Raw genomic sequence first — 15776 nt, forward strand, 5'->3', positions numbered from 1 at the left:
AACAGATTAATCTTAGCTCAATTATGTTCCAGCAGCGTGTCATCTGCTATTCTTCTGATCAAAACATATCCCTTTCGTGGACAAACACACAATGCAAAATAGCAAATAGTCAAAGTGAACAATTCACAAACAACCCATCGTTGGAAAATTATCAGTCCAACCATTTAGCAAGTATTTTCAAATAATGAAAACATTTCTATTTCTTTAAAAAAGTGTCACTTTGTGAATAACTTGCAAATGGAGTTGAAAAGCAAACAAACAATCTTCATCAAAAATTTTGAAAAAAATGTTCTTTCTGTTTTCAAAACATTCAAACCACTTTGTGTTTATGAAGCAAAGGAAAAATCTAAATTTGTCACAAATATATATAATGAACAGTATGACCAGCTCTCGTACATATTCTGATATTCATGTTTTATGTATTAATGAAGAAAGCAGATGTTTGGCCTGAGTAAAAATGTGCTTCTTTCACAAGCAAATATACTAGGATAAGTTAACCTCCAATTAACTTCACTGAAATTCACCTGATGAAGATGAATTTAGTCCTATGGCTGTCTAAAAATGTAGGCCTAAAATCTATTTTTAGTATGCATGGGTTAAAACTGACTATGGAAAGAATAACATTGAGTCTTTTAAATTCTGTACCAACAGGTAGATGTTTGGCTAAGTGAAAATTTAAACATTTCATAACTGATCATATCACCAACTCCAAATTCACATTGTCAGGAACTTCAAGTGGACTTGAGACTCTTCCTGAGGAACTCTGAGCCTAAAAATAAATCAGTAGATTTTGCTAATTTTCAAGTATACTTTTTATGCTAATTGTGACTGTTTCTGAAGGACATGGGTCATATTTTGATCTTTGTTCCACCAGTATGAATGGAATTCATTGCAATAACTTCATGTTTCTTCATAATGAGGGGGATGAAGACCTTGCCCAAAGTGTTCAACACATGCACAAGTTAAGCTTCTGATATACAGTAGTGCATGTTAAAGTGCATTATGTCTCTCAGTGAAATGAGGAAAGCACTTCAGACTGTGGTTACTGTCAAGCTGTGCCACATCTCACTCTTATATGAACAAAGATACCAATAGCACTCGTTTGGCTGAGCCATTCGTGAGTTTTCAAACTTTCACTTCGGGCACAGTTGTTTCTAACAACAATCTAAAAATTGTATGTGTATATCATGTCATCCTATATGACACCTCTCTCAACAGCCAGCTGTGCCTTGGCTGCATACATCTCCAGAGAAAAGTAGACAGAGCAGAAAGAAGCAACTGGAAGGGAACAGTGAAAGGTTCCAGTGAGCACAGATAACAACTGTACAGGGAGTGCAGAGAACTCCATCATGAGCAATGGAGAAAGACCCATTAGCACCAGAGTCTCAAACTCACAGAATGTGGGCTATGAGTTTTATGCATCTGCATTAGCACCAGGAGAAAGGAGCAGGAATGAAGGCAGGATACGCAGAGACATCATTTAAAGCAGGGGTGGGGAACCTTTTTTGGGATGAGGGCTGTTGATCCACAGAAAAATCAGTAAGGGGCCGCATACAAGTGAGAAGCCAAAAGATAAATCCTCACTGACATCCCCCCACATTCCCCTTGCACACCAGAGCCCAGGCTAGTAGACTTTGTGTGGTCCAGTCTTGCAGTAGGCGCAGGCTCCCCAATGCTGGGGGAGGGGAAGGAGCCATGAGCCCTGGGGGCTGGATCCAGGCAAGCCAGTGGTCGCAACTGGCCCCTGGGCCTGAGGTTCCCCACCCCTGATTTAAAGGGTCTAGGGACTGTTGGAGGATTCTGGGTACATTTTGGTGAGTTTTAGGTTTCTCTACTCCACTTTTTATCACAACTAGCTGAGGAGAAAAATAACCTACAATTCACCAAGACGTGTGCACAGCCTACTAGTAGCTGGGAGACCAGTGACCCACAAGCCCCAAGCTTATTTGGAGAAATGTCCCTAATGAAAATTGCTGGCATTTGGCAGGTATGACTGAGAGGAGTACTAGATGCCACAAAATGTTGCAGACTGGAAAACATAATACTGGCCAGGCACACTGTAGATAATATAAGAATGCTTAAGATTGTGACATTTATGCTTAGATATGAGAACTGAAGTTAGTTATTTATATTAATTATTATAATTAACTGGATACATTGCAATTCTTGACCACACATATGTTGGCAAAGCTGTTTGCAACCTGCTGTTTCAGCCACAGTTCGTTTATTCTTCACATAACTTTAATCAAACTCATGATAATGGTCTACCGTATGTTATGTCTTGTAAAAACATGATAACACAAAGCTGGCTCTGGGCTGGATGGGTAGTACATAGGCAAATGCTTCAATTAATAAAAAGCTTTGAAATGCCTTAAAGACCTACCAAGTGTATGAAAGAGAGAGTGAGCTTTTATGGACAGTGGTTAATCACTGGATAGATTTGGCATATGTGCAGATCTCAAAACCTCCTGCAGAGGCAGATTCATGTAAAGCAAAGAGCAAAATCAAGGAATAAGTTCTGGTTCTCTGGACAGCTGCAGAGGCCTTCAGAAATTTGCAAGTGAAATCATCAAGAGCAAAATTTGGCCCTTTTAAGTAATGCCTGCCTATGGTAGTAATGTTATTTCAAGCACTGTCCTGAAAATTACCTTTCAAAATTATATAATTTAGAAGGGTTGGATGAGTAAGAAGTATGCAGAATTATAATGAAAGAGAAGTTAATTGAGGTAGATGGTAGCCTTCTGAAATCACTAGCAGAGTCAATATCACATTCTAATAGACAGGGAATGGGAATATTTATCCTCGTACTTGGTTTTAATTCTGTATACCTGATATGATTATAAACACGTATTCTAATGTTTGCAATGATATGTTGGTGAGATAAGAGACACACTAATGGACAGTACCTGCAGGGGTGAAGGTGAAGGACTGAACTGCAAAACAAGAAAGCAAACACATTGTGAGTTACAGACCCTGATAACAAGCACTAATTGCAGGGCACAAGGTTCCTTTGGAATTCACTTACCTATGGTCTAAAATCATATGCAGGTTATAACAATTGAGCTTTATGCACTAGTCAGCCAGCAGCCAATGAGAAAGAATGGTTGAAGAAAGGTGAATAGTGAATTTTGACAATTATATTTGATGGAAGTTAGTTCTGAGGGGGACATGCTATTCCCCTTATCATAAGTATTACGATGAGTTCTGAAACATGATGTGTTATGAGCGTTCATTGTTAAGAGCATACAACATTTCACAATTCTGATAATGGTCATTCTGTGTCATGATGCAATGTTCACATGACCTTTAGGTGCTGCAAATGTCATGAGAAAGAATGAGTTAAATTAGAGAAGAGCCTACTGTAGCCAGTTAAAGATGCATTTTTAAAGTATAAAAGACCGCTCATAGAAACGTGCAGTGCTAACACACTGGTCCAAAATGCCTCCTCTGGACAAAATCAGGCTTAGTAAGCATTCAGGGCATTTGAAGTACATGAAAAGGTATGACACCTCTATAAGTAAATAAGACTGCTAAAATCCCATTATCAGTTTGAGGTTCAAAACAGATAAAATAATGTCACCATCTCCTACTGTATCCTCATTAGACAGACAGACAGAAATATATCTGTATCTATCTGCATGAATTAACAAAACCTCTCAGAGTAGAAACTATCATATATAGGAGTGTTACAGTCCTGACAAAACAGAATAAAGAGATCTGACAGGGAAAATAAGAGAATTTTTTATTTGATAAACTCATTTATTCTTCCAAATGTGATTCTCCTAGGCTAGATTGTGACTGTAGGAGACAGAATCTTGAGCAAAATGTGGTATTTTAGCCAGGAACATAGGGTGGAGTAGGTAGGGGATTCGTATTCCCTCTTACTGTCATATGGTTATGAAGTCTGATGCACAGTTTAGCTCCTAATGAGAACTGGGAACACTGTAAGTGTGCTGTTTACAACAAAGATTGGGTGAGAGGTACAGTTAATCCTTTCCGTACTTTTGTTATGCTAGATGTGCTGAAGATGTAAAAGACTATCTTATAGTAATGATGAAATGTGTTCCACAGCAATGCATTTAAAGCTTCTCATTCACTGGCACTTTTATAGCACACATTAAACAGGCATACAGCATTCATCCATTCCACTTTCATTTGTAAAAACCAGCATGGTTAAGGTTAGGATTTTAAAATTAGTTCTAAGAGCACTTGTCCTGCTCATGACAGAACCTGACTAGTCTGTAGAAAATAGTTACTGTTCTTACCAGCATAATTGCTCAGCCCCTTCCTCTTCTTTCTTCGCCAATACAGCCAGATGCTGAAACCCATCAGAATTACCCAGCATGCCCCACCAATGCCAGCTATAAAGGCAGGCTGCTTGACAACATCTGTGATTTGCTCAGTTATGCTGTTGTTATTTTCAGTGATGACAACTTCGTTGCGACCTCCTGCACAAAGAAAAGTCAATATCACATGTTTATAATATGCTCTGTAATGCAATCAAGAGCCAGAGAGCTGAAATGCAGAAAAAACAAAACAAAACAAAACAAAACAGTGCTGTGCTTCAAAAGAATTTGTGTGGCACAGGAAGGTGGATACATATTTAAAGGGTATTTAACGACAGATCCGAAGGCAATGTTTCCTGCAAGAAAACCATCCATTCCAGTTATTCAAACAAATGCTGAAAAACACAGCTACTATACTAATGTCCCTGGAAGCTAACAGATGGCAGCCCGTAGTCATTTTTTGTGAAATATTTTTGATATGGGTATCAGTGCAATACCACAAAGAGAGAATGATTGCCACCAAACAGAAATCAATCAATAAATAACATGATTATGTTGTAGTGGGAACTTCCAAATGTGAGATCTAAAACATATAAAAAATGTAGGCACTTAGAAGAGTTAATGACACCTAATATTTAGAATAATAATTATTACATGTGTAAAATCCATTACAATTATGAATAGCAAAAATGACAGAAATATAGGTTATAGGATGTGTTGATTGTAGCTAATGATTTAGAAATTATTGACTTCCAGAATATATCCCATATTCTTTCTCCTGATTTTAAAATTACACTGGTAGCTCAGTATCTGTCTTGATAACAAGCCCCTAGTCTAAACTGTTATCTGTGGATGGACATCACGCAAATGCCAAAGTGTGGAGCACCAGCACTGACACATTCTCTGATTGCTCAGTTATTAGAGCCTCTGTCCAGAAATATTTTACCTTTCCGATCTGTGCCACAGACTCCACAATTAAGCAGTTATAAAAACATGAAAATCAGACAGGATTTTATCCAAAAACATGTGAATGGAGCCTTTTACATGTTTGATGTAAAACATTAATTGTTACATATATTTTTAAATGACGCCAAAATTATCCAACCCTATTGTGTAGAGCATAGACATATCTTCACCCCCGTTTGTGAAACCACTTACAGTATTTTGAAGATGTAGAGAAGATGATTCAATGCTGTAAATGCTGTATTATAAAATGTAAGTATTTGGACTCTCAATTACAAGAACTAGCAAATTATGGGAACTAGCCAATTATAAGAACCTATCACACACAGATGTAGGAAGTAGAATATATATAGCAATAAAGTGGTTATTTCAGGCAAATTGTTATAAATATGGTAGCACTTTGCCTTGCTGTAAACTTTTATATATTCCTCTTCTATAATTCAGCAATGGTTAAATTCACTGCTCACTTCTTGGAACACAACTGCTGCTGTGTCAGCATACTGACAGTGGTCTAAAGTAGACAAACAAGGTAATTTGCTAAAGTAGATGCAAGAGAGAAAAGACTTTAAGGACCTGATTCTTATTCCCACAAATGCTCCTTTACATAACTCCAGCAGCATTGCAGTGGGTGTAAATGTAATTTTCCCTTTAATGCTCCCTTTAATCGACAAAGCAGTGCAAATGGGGCCTTAATATCCATACGGCTCAAGTCCAGAGAACATAAGAGTTCAATTTACTTCATTATGGTCTACTTGTCTCACCATAATTTATCTGTCAGAGCCTGCGCCCTTTACTCAGTCACCGATGTCAATGACAGCAATGCCTTAGAGACAAGCTAGTTTTCAGTCTTATATTGCTTTCAAAGTTGGTTGAAGTTACTTATTATGAAATGTGACGTAGTGTATCGTTTTGATGGAAATACTTTTTAAAATAATACTTTGTTAATAATTTTTGTGATTTTATTATGCTTATTCCCTATTTGATTAATCTTGTCAATCCTTAGTAATTGTGATTGTCTGCCCTTGTGAACAAATAGTTCAAATGTCATATTGGACGTTGGCTTGCTTCTGTTAAAAAACCTTTGACAATTTTACTATAAAGAAAAGAACAAAGAATTTTAAGAAACACTGGAGAGTCAAGGGAGAAAAAATCTTGACCGATTAAGGGTGCTAGTTTGGGAAAAGGCAGCATGTGGGCTTCCTTATATATATTTAGAAATGCCAAAGCACTGCAATTGCATCATGCCTAAAACTTGGACATTTCACTTAACTTCAGGGCAGAAAACCTGATTTGCAAAAATTCTAAATTTTATCCTGTCAATTATCAAAGCACCCGGGCTTCTCACCCATTAGATGGCACGAAGACAAAAAATGGGTAGAAACCAGTGGGTAAGGGAAAGATGAGAGAGAGCAGTGACTCCATCAGATATTTTCCCTTTCTTTGTTGTCCTGGGAACCCTTCTTTGGGCTGAGAGTTCCATGGCCAAAAAGGGATGCCATGTGTTTTCCTCTTCCTTGGTGTCCAGGGATCCCCTCTCCAGGTGAACCACAAGGCTGGCATTCAATGTGCTGGGGTGAAAATAGAGAGCAAAGATACTATGAAACGTACTTTTGAGGACATAATATATGTTTTAGTAGAAATCAGCTCGGGAACTAATGTTGCTCCAAGAAGCATTTACTTTCCCTTAATTTCTGCTGAGGGCAGACTCATCCAACCTTTTGGATGCTGTGTAGAGGAAGCAAAATGCTGAGGCAATAGAATTGCTGCTCATGAATAAGCCATGGAAAAAGAAAGGCAAGGGGCACACTTCAGACATGCTGGCTCCTTGAGCATGTTCCTGAATCCAAAGAAGGGTAAAGTGGTGCCCCGAATGAGCTCTTCCATGTCATTTACTAATGGGGTGAAAGACCTGAGGAGCAGACCATATTCTTATAGCTATATCTACTCTAGTGACTGATAGAAATACCTGCTCTACCAAAGTGATCATTTTTTTCTGTTTGGGGTTAAAATTTAGAATGTCTTGAATGGAGAGATAATTGGTATCTTGAATAATAGACAACAGGAAAACTGCATTTCATATACCCTAACTATACCTCACTTGCTAAGGGGATAGCGATGTCAAATTCAAGTGAAATTTGGTGGAGGGAAGAGGTGTTCCTATCTGATAGAGTAGGATTTGTTAAAAGGTTCTTAGCTGCCATTTTATCTTTACTCTCCTGTGTTTAAAGAAAGGACTGATTAGACTCCACACAGAATCCTCGATCTTACAAGTGATCAATAGAGTGGAAATTGTTAATGAGCTGATCTAAAGGACTGAGCCTTATATTTGGTGAGGGGACAGTGCTGCTGCGAAAGATGGCATAGAAGAGACCATACCAGTGAGGCTCTCTGCTACCTGGTGAAAGCACTAAAAGCAGGAGGACTGGGTCAGAAGGAAGAACTTCAGAACACAGAATTGCAGCAAATGGGCGTAAGGAGAGGCAATAGCCATGATCATGAGGACAGTGAGCAGGCAGAAACATATTCAAAATCAACCTTCCCTCCAACCCTCCTAGCAAGAGATGAACTCATCTGATCACAACACTGAATTCTGCTGACCTCAGACAAAGGGAAACAGGAGTGGTGTCTCTAAGGGACATTCATCCCTTGAGATTTTCATACCACGAAGAACTACCAGTCACAACAACTTGGGGCAAGTATTTTATTTATGGCTTGCCTACTTTTGAATCATCACTGGGGTGTTTTTCCAAATTACTGCTGTATTCCCTCTTCTTCTAATATACAAATTCTTTTTGCTATACACAAACAACTTGCTGGCAAGTGAAGAAATACTGCCTCTGAGAGGCACCAAGCCATGATGATTTCTTTTCCCATATTTCTGGGTAGGGGATTGAGCCAGTTCTGTTTTGTAATGTTAAGAGGGATCCTTGCATCTGAATACAGCCCTTGTTGCTGCTGACGCCATCTGGCAGAAAGGTTACAGAAAGGAATTTCATTTCTTTATAGAAACGTTAGTTCCTAAACTGGACACATTAACTTCACAATGAGGTCAGAAACAGATCCTCCATAAATAGTGAATGCACAAACATCTCTGCAAGGAGAACCTTAGAGGAGCTTTCTGATGACTTTGTCTCCTCCCAGTGCCTCTTCCAGAAAAAGATGCAATCTGTCTCCAAATTAGGTCAACTTACTTTCTAAGCTAGCAGCCTGGATGTTTGTTCTACCCTTCGGTGCTTAGCAATTACATGTGCAAAAGTAATAATTCATTTAAATGTCAAAATAACATATGCTTTGTGATTTCAGTAGCTGAAAAGCAAATGAACACAGATGCATGTTTCCTACTGACGTAAAACAAAATTAGTGTAATCGTAAGGCATTTGGGGGATAAATTACATTAATTTTGTATTTCTGTAGATGATATTTAATCAAAAATAATATATATGTCATCCAAGATATCAAGGTACTATTTTGTATACTGCAGGTTTTCTATAACAATGCTGTCAGTTCTACTAATTAGAACACATACGAGAGATGTGTGTGACCTGTAACGCTCCATTGTTCTTGCAGACAAAAATATAATGAAATATGTCTTCCTCCCATTGGAGAGTAATGAAGAACAAAACTAATTTGCTGGACCAAAAATTAATTAGACACATCAGATTCAATTGTACCTATTACTGTGAAAGTTTGCAGCTGTTCTTCCTATTATTATACCAACTATAAAATGTAAGTATGAACATGCTAAATGATTACTTGATTACTGAGATAACTATATTATTAGCCAGTATTATTTTTAATGTATTTTTTCTTATAATCCAACTCCATTTAATTCTCTAGCATCCTTAATACTGCTAAGCAAAATTATAATTTTCTCTATAAATAATTAGTTTGATTTTTTTTTCTCTCTCTCTCTCTGTCTCTCTCAGCTTTGCAAAGCTGGAAAACATGTACAATTAATGGAAAGAACACAATTAATAACCAGTGTTCCCTCTAAGTTGCGCGGCAACTTCACAGGTGATTATTCAGCTTTGGCCAGTTAGTCAGCTCCATGCACAGAGCCCTGAGCCTCTGACTGGGCAGAGCGGATTAATCACCTGTGAAGCTGTGCTGCCACACAATTTAGAGGGAACACTGTTCATAACTGTTCCTTTGTATTAGACCTAACAAAAAATATAATTTAAAGATAGCATCTAAAATCGGTAAGAAAGTATTTTAATGTATTAAGGGAAGACAAAATCATTATAGATATCGGGGTATGGCCATTAGAGTAGCAAGGTAAGATATCACTTGTGGTATTTATACTGCACCACAGTTGTGCACATAATTTTTTTAAAGTCACATTATGGTCCCTCCCGCAGGTAATCAAAATTTTATCATGTAAACACATGTTTGTGAGTAACTTTATTCACTTGAGCAGTTCCCAGGGGCATAAACTATAGAATCGCCAAAGGTCATCTAGTCTCTGCACTGAGGCAAGACCAAGTAGACCATCTCTGACAGGTGTTTGTCTACCCGGTTCTTAAAAACTTAAAAACTTTCAGCAATAGGGTTACCACAACTACTTTTAGAAGCCTATTCCTGAGGTTAACTATCCTTATGATTAGAAAGTCTTTTCTGATATCTAGGATAAATCACATTTGTTACAGATTAAGCTGATTCCTTTTTGACTTACCTTCAGTAGATATAGACTGATCATCATTCTCTTTATAACAGTCCTTAACATATTTGACAACAGATATTAAGTTACCCTGTAAGTCTATTTACGTAACTGTTTTGTATTGTTCTAGTTTCTTCAACAAAATATTGTGTGGCACTATGTCATATCTTAGGGAAATCTAAATATATTACATCAACACTATTATCTTTACCAACTAAATCTGTAATCTCTTCAAAAGCAATAGCAATATGGTCTATAAACAATAGAAAAAAGATGATGTTTAAAGAAAAGAAAAGTGATATGCAGATAATGTCACTGCTAGTAACTGTATTTTGCTTTGTGAATACAAAAGGGAAAATGTAAGTGAAAAAGGAAATCAAAATCAAAACAGAAAAAGACCTTATTATTGACTTCTCCTCTTTACATATGCAGTAAGTGCTACCAGACAAGATTGTTGAGGTACATATCCTGGGATCATTAAAGAAAGAATTAAATGACATCATGAGTATAACAATGAATAAATGAAAAGTCTCTAAGTTGCAACTGGCTTTTTTCCAGTTTATAATGCGCTTACATTCTCATGTCTTTTCCACCTCCACATCATAAATACAGAAACATAACTTACCACATCTAACTCTGGTGTATATCAACCAGTTTTTCAAGAATCAGGGAACGACTGAGGGCTCAGTTCTACAAGGTACTAAGCTCTCTACTCCGATCCAGCAAAGCACATTAGTGCACATTTCACTTGAAGCAAGTAAGTGAGTAAATGGAACTACTCCCATGTTTCAAGTTAAATATGTCCTTAAATGCAATATTGGCAATATTGGTGTTATGCACCTTGCAGGATTAACCCTTAAAGCAGTACTTTCAGAGATACTTCACCAAAAAACCAGGTTGTTCAAAATTAATGAATTCAAAGTGAAAGATCTATCTCTCTGGAGGGATCATTTAAAGAGGGGCCCTGAATACATAATTAGTAGCCTTTCCAAGGTTTTTGTAATAGCTGAGTTCATTATTTTCAAAGTCTTGGAAGATTTATATTTGCCTTTTCTGTCATACATATTCCTGTGAAATTTCAATTAATAGACTCTCCCTAATGGTGGATCTATCTTAATCTCCCTTTTTAGACTTGCCCCACAAAAAAGAAATATAATAAAAAAATCTAAACTTCTGCATTGCCTTAATTTGAATGGATGCATTTGTAATATAAATGTCATTAACTGCAAATAAGTCTCATGCTAGCTTTTCTGTGAAGGGTAAATTTCTCCCCAATTCAAATGAACATTCTGAGTCTGAAACGTTGCTTTAGATACATTGTTCACTTTGTCCTCCTGTCTCTGCCAAGAGTCCTAATGGCACAGATAAGAAATAGGAGAGGAGATAATATAACCTTATCCAAATACTCTTTTACAAAAACCACGTTTCTAAAGCAACATTAATGGATGGCCTGAAGTCATGGCTTAAATAGATCAAATTAATAAACAAATTCTTATATTCTAAGCAGTTTAATGAAGCTCTACAACAAATAAGGCTCAATTCAATTCTGTTGAGCAAGGTTTCCTACCTTGTCCCCAATTTATATTTTAGAAGAATCTCAGAAAGATAAAGTTCTAGGTTTCCCTTAGGTCATGAAATTAACTGAGCATGAAAACCACTAATAAGAAACAGTAGTTTCAAAGGGAAAAGATTACAATACCAGATTTCCTCTTTATTTGGTCTAGAGGCCACTTCTTCACTGGCACAAGAAAGCCCATCTGCATGGGACAGCTGAGAATTACTAAACTTCAAATGCTCAGAAAACCAACTTTCAACAGTGCCTTGGGCAACAGCAGTTCAAATCAGGCAATATTACAAGCAGGATAAGAAAGCATTGGTTGCTAGTTTCCATAAATCTGTCAACTTGCAGGAGCGGTAAATTCATAATAAAATATTAAATCAGCTGTGCAGGATAATCTATGTTTTTTAATATGTTTCAGGAGAGGAAGAACTATTTCATCTTATTAACTGTGAGAACTGGACAGAAGAGGAGGAAGCAGTGTTGGTAGGTAGTGGTACATTTAAAGTTAACTAGACATCTCAAATTGAATTGCACCTTTGTTTTTTTCTCCACTGGATTTTTATGCTTTCAAGAAGTGATTTATGAATGCTTTGCTGAATTACTAAACAGGTAAAATAAAACAGAGTAGACAATCACTTACCAATTATTATGGGTTGTGGTTCACTTTTTACTCCAACACCTGCACTAGTACTTGCTGCAACTTCTACTCGATATTGAATACCAGGGTATAAGCCACCTATCACTACAGAGCGAATGGCTGCATCTACGGTTTTGTTGATGTGAAATCGAGTCTCATTACCGAGGCACCAGATCTGAGGGATGGATTGAAGAAATAAAACAATATGAAAATAACCATGCTTGAAACAATGTTGTACAAACACTTTATACCCTGAACTTCCCTAACCTGGGTGTCCCTTATCTGAGAACACCCATGATTCAGACCCCTGCAGGGGGTGGAGGAAGCAGTTCTGTGCATTGCCCAGCCAGTATCTTTCGAAAAAGCCTCTTTCGAAAAAGAGCGTCTAGACTGCAAGCAGTACTTTCGAAAAAGCAAGCCGCTTTTTCGAAAGAAAGCACCCAGTCTGGATGCTCTCTTTCGAAAAAGCCCTGTTGGCATTCAAGAACTCCTTTTTTTCGAAAGAGCACTTTCAAAAAAAGATGTTCTTCCTTGTGAAATGAGGTTTACCGCTGTTGAAAGAAAAGCCGCGTTCTTTCAATTTAATTTTGAAAGAACGTGGCTTCAGTCTAGACCCAGGTGAAGTTTTTTCGAAAAAAGGCTACTTTTTTCGAAAAAAACCCTGAGTCTGGACACAGCCTGGCAGAAAAAGGGTGTGTTACATTTCTAAAATGCTATATTATGCTACATTGTTGCTGTCATAACTGAAATTGATCCGGAAACTAGATTTTGGGGTCCAATTTATTTTACCCTGTAATTCAACGAACACAAAGAATGTTCTTTAATTAAGCTTATATATGCCATATTCCAAACCAGCACTTTGTGGCACGAATGGTATATTATTTCCAGGCATTTTTGCCATTCTCTCTTATATTTATTCATGAGCATTTCCTGAGACATTTTAGCATTGAAATGTTCAGGGACTCTTTTTAAGTTGACGGGATCTGTGCAGACTATTACTATAATATTAAAGAATGCATTAACTACCACTCTAATTCCACTCAAGGGAACCAATACATAAAACCCCATATATGCATGTATGTAATTACTGTACCAAAGGAAGTTGCTGCTGGTTGAAAACAACATGCAGTTGCTGACAAAGAGCTGGATTATCACAGGCCTTATTCGGCTCAGCAGACGAGTAAGCAGAAGTAACATTCTGAAATCATTGTCGGTATAAATGAAGGAAGAAATAAAATTCTAAGCTGCATGTGTAACTTAAATTGTAGAAAAATGCTGAGATATTTTATTACTTAATATGAAAAATATCACCTAAATAAGATACCTATTTTTAAAAGATGCTGCTGGGCTTTTATTTACTGAAATGGGAAGGATTTCAGAAGAAGCCCATTGGATGTCATTTTCTGACATATCCATGCTGTAAACATTTACGTAGGCTTAAGTGGTCAGAGCATGGGATTGACCATTGACTGATACGGCCTCTGAGGAGGACACCTTGCAAACGGTACATCAATGATAGGGGACAAAAGACAAACAAAGTATACCAAGAGCCCACTGAGGAACACTGACATAGGAAGTATTCGCTACACTAGTGATGTTCAACACGTTCTCTAGGGAGGTTGCTTGTGGTCTACAGTTCTCTCCATTAATGCCTTTGAAGAACTATTGAAGAAGATTTGCATTTGATTACAAATGTAACTTGTGTTCTCAGGGTCACACCCTGCAATTTTTATACTGAAGTGTTTGAGTCAGCATTGTTGCATGGCAGGAGTAGCTCTGGCTGCCCCACTGCCAGCTTCTCTGTCAGGCCACTGCACCTCTAGGATAGGAGCTTGGCTGATTCACCGTGAGCCTTGAGTGGTGCCTTGTACAAGACGGTCATTCTCCACACAAGTCAGTTTTATTTCTAACATAATGCTCAGTCAGCTTAACTGAAGAAAAAAAGGTAGAAGTGCTCAGGCCTCTCTGCTTGTTATCATACAGATATGTATTTAATTATGTTAAAATCTAAATCCCCCCCAAAAATAAGATGTCCTATAATTCAGCCACACTACTTGCTTTCATTCTCGTCCCTTCCACTATATATCAGTTGTACCTTATACTCCTGGATGATTCCATTTTGGTGATCTGGGGGAGGAGGGTCCCAGGAAATGCTGATGCTTGTGCTGTTGTGGTTTCCAACTGTCAGAACAGTAACGGATTGTGGCGGGGCACTTGGAGCTACACCGGGTAGAAGGAACAAACAGAAGAAAGACATTAGTTCTGTTGCTGGATCATTAATTTTGCTTAAACTGGCAGGGAATCTGTGCAATTTGCATTCCCACAAGCTTGAAGATGCATACATTGCTGGGCAATGGCAATTATGAAAAATGCCTTGCTGAAGAGAAGCACAGCACTGAATGAAAATGCTGTGGTTGCGGCAACACAGAAGCAATGCAAATCACTATATATGTATTATTTATTTATTTATATTAGAAAGTCTCAGGTTTACATTAGAATTATTTGCAGACTCATATTCATTTTCTTATATACACGGTTGGACTGCAGTGCACACACAAATAAAATCTGCTAACTAAACACTAAACACTGTTCTGATCCCACTATCCCTGCATGATCTATTATTGACAGGTGATGTATAGAAGGGAATATTTTTAAAGACACATATTCCCAAGGTATTTAAATGTAAGATGTTCTAATGTTTGTCCAGTCAAAGAGCTAAAGCACAGAGGGCTTAATCTCACTCATATTGCCAGAGAAATGATCATATACATTGTTACCCTTTTTGTCTGAGAGATTAGCCAAAATGTTGGGGTCTTGTGGGATGTCCTAGTTGGGGGGAGAAACTAGCGATGGAGTCAGATATTTATCTGAAGCAATCCTGTTTATTTACAAAGAATATAAGTGCTCAGACTTTTCCCAGAACAGCGCAGGAATCAATCAGACAAATGACAGTTTCTTTGCTCACATTTCCATGTCTCTTTCTGACAGCACTCAGCTCAAAAAGCTCTGTCTAGGCTTTTTCTCAGAGCCATGTTCATCCAGGCCATGCCCCTGTCTTTCTTCTGTTTCTCTATATAGCTTTTTTATTTTGCTTAAAGTGAATTTACTGATGTAATATACCACCATAAGCTCAGCTCCGCTTACTATATTTTCAGGCTCACAAAGTGAAAACAGCCTTTGGGCCACTGGTGCTTTTTTTTTTTTAATGTGGAGGCTCTAAGAATACACAAAGTCCAAGGACAGTGACCCCAGACAAAAATACCAGTACAGTTTGGACCTCCCAAAACTGGGAGTTTGTCATCTGCCAACATCCGTGGTCCGGCAGGGCCATGAGTGCTCCTAGACCAGGGAATCATGGCTGGGAGTCCCAGTAGCAAGAGGGCTAGGTTGGGGCTGGGACGGGGGACCAGAGCTCTGGTAGTACAGCAAAGGCCATGGCAGCTCCAATAGCAGTGCCAGGGAAGAGGCAGTCATAGCAACCCCAATAGCAAGGCTGAGGTTGTGGCAGTTGCAGCAGCCTCAATAGCGGGGCTGGAGCCGGGGCAGTCCAGGCTGCTGGGGCCGCAGCAGCACAGCAACAGAGAGAGAAGGTGGTCTGGGGAAGTGGTAGCAGGGGACCTCCTATTGTCCAGCAAATCCCCTCGTTTGGAACCGATTAGGTGCAGAACCAGA

The 15776-nt window shown here is 38.2% G+C and overlaps 1 protein-coding gene across 21 annotated transcripts in view; it reads right to left on the bottom strand.

The window, feature by feature from the left end:
- ROBO2 (roundabout guidance receptor 2) overlaps positions 1–15776 on the bottom strand; it is a 621912-nt gene that overhangs the window by 67908 nt on the left and 538228 nt on the right. For 13 of the 21 annotated variants that reach the window (XM_075909831.2, XM_006136940.4, XM_075909830.2 and 10 more), the window contains 3 exons: positions 14200–14324; positions 12108–12279; positions 4266–4448 (listed from right to left, as the gene is read on the bottom strand). In XM_075909831.2, the coding sequence (XP_075765946.1) occupies positions 4266–4448; positions 12108–12279; positions 14200–14324 (480 nt within the window). Of the gene's footprint in view, positions 1–2906; positions 2934–4265; positions 4449–12107; positions 12280–14199; positions 14325–15776 lie in introns of all 21 variants that reach the window. The other 8 variants (XM_089773474.1, XM_089773465.1, XM_089773469.1 and 5 more) reach the window with 1 other exon arrangement.

Source organism: Pelodiscus sinensis, chromosome 1 (assembly GCF_052426305.1).
Source record: "Pelodiscus sinensis isolate ZL-2025 chromosome 1, ASM5242630v1, whole genome shotgun sequence".
Taxonomy (NCBI): Eukaryota; Metazoa; Chordata; order Testudines; family Trionychidae; genus Pelodiscus; species Pelodiscus sinensis.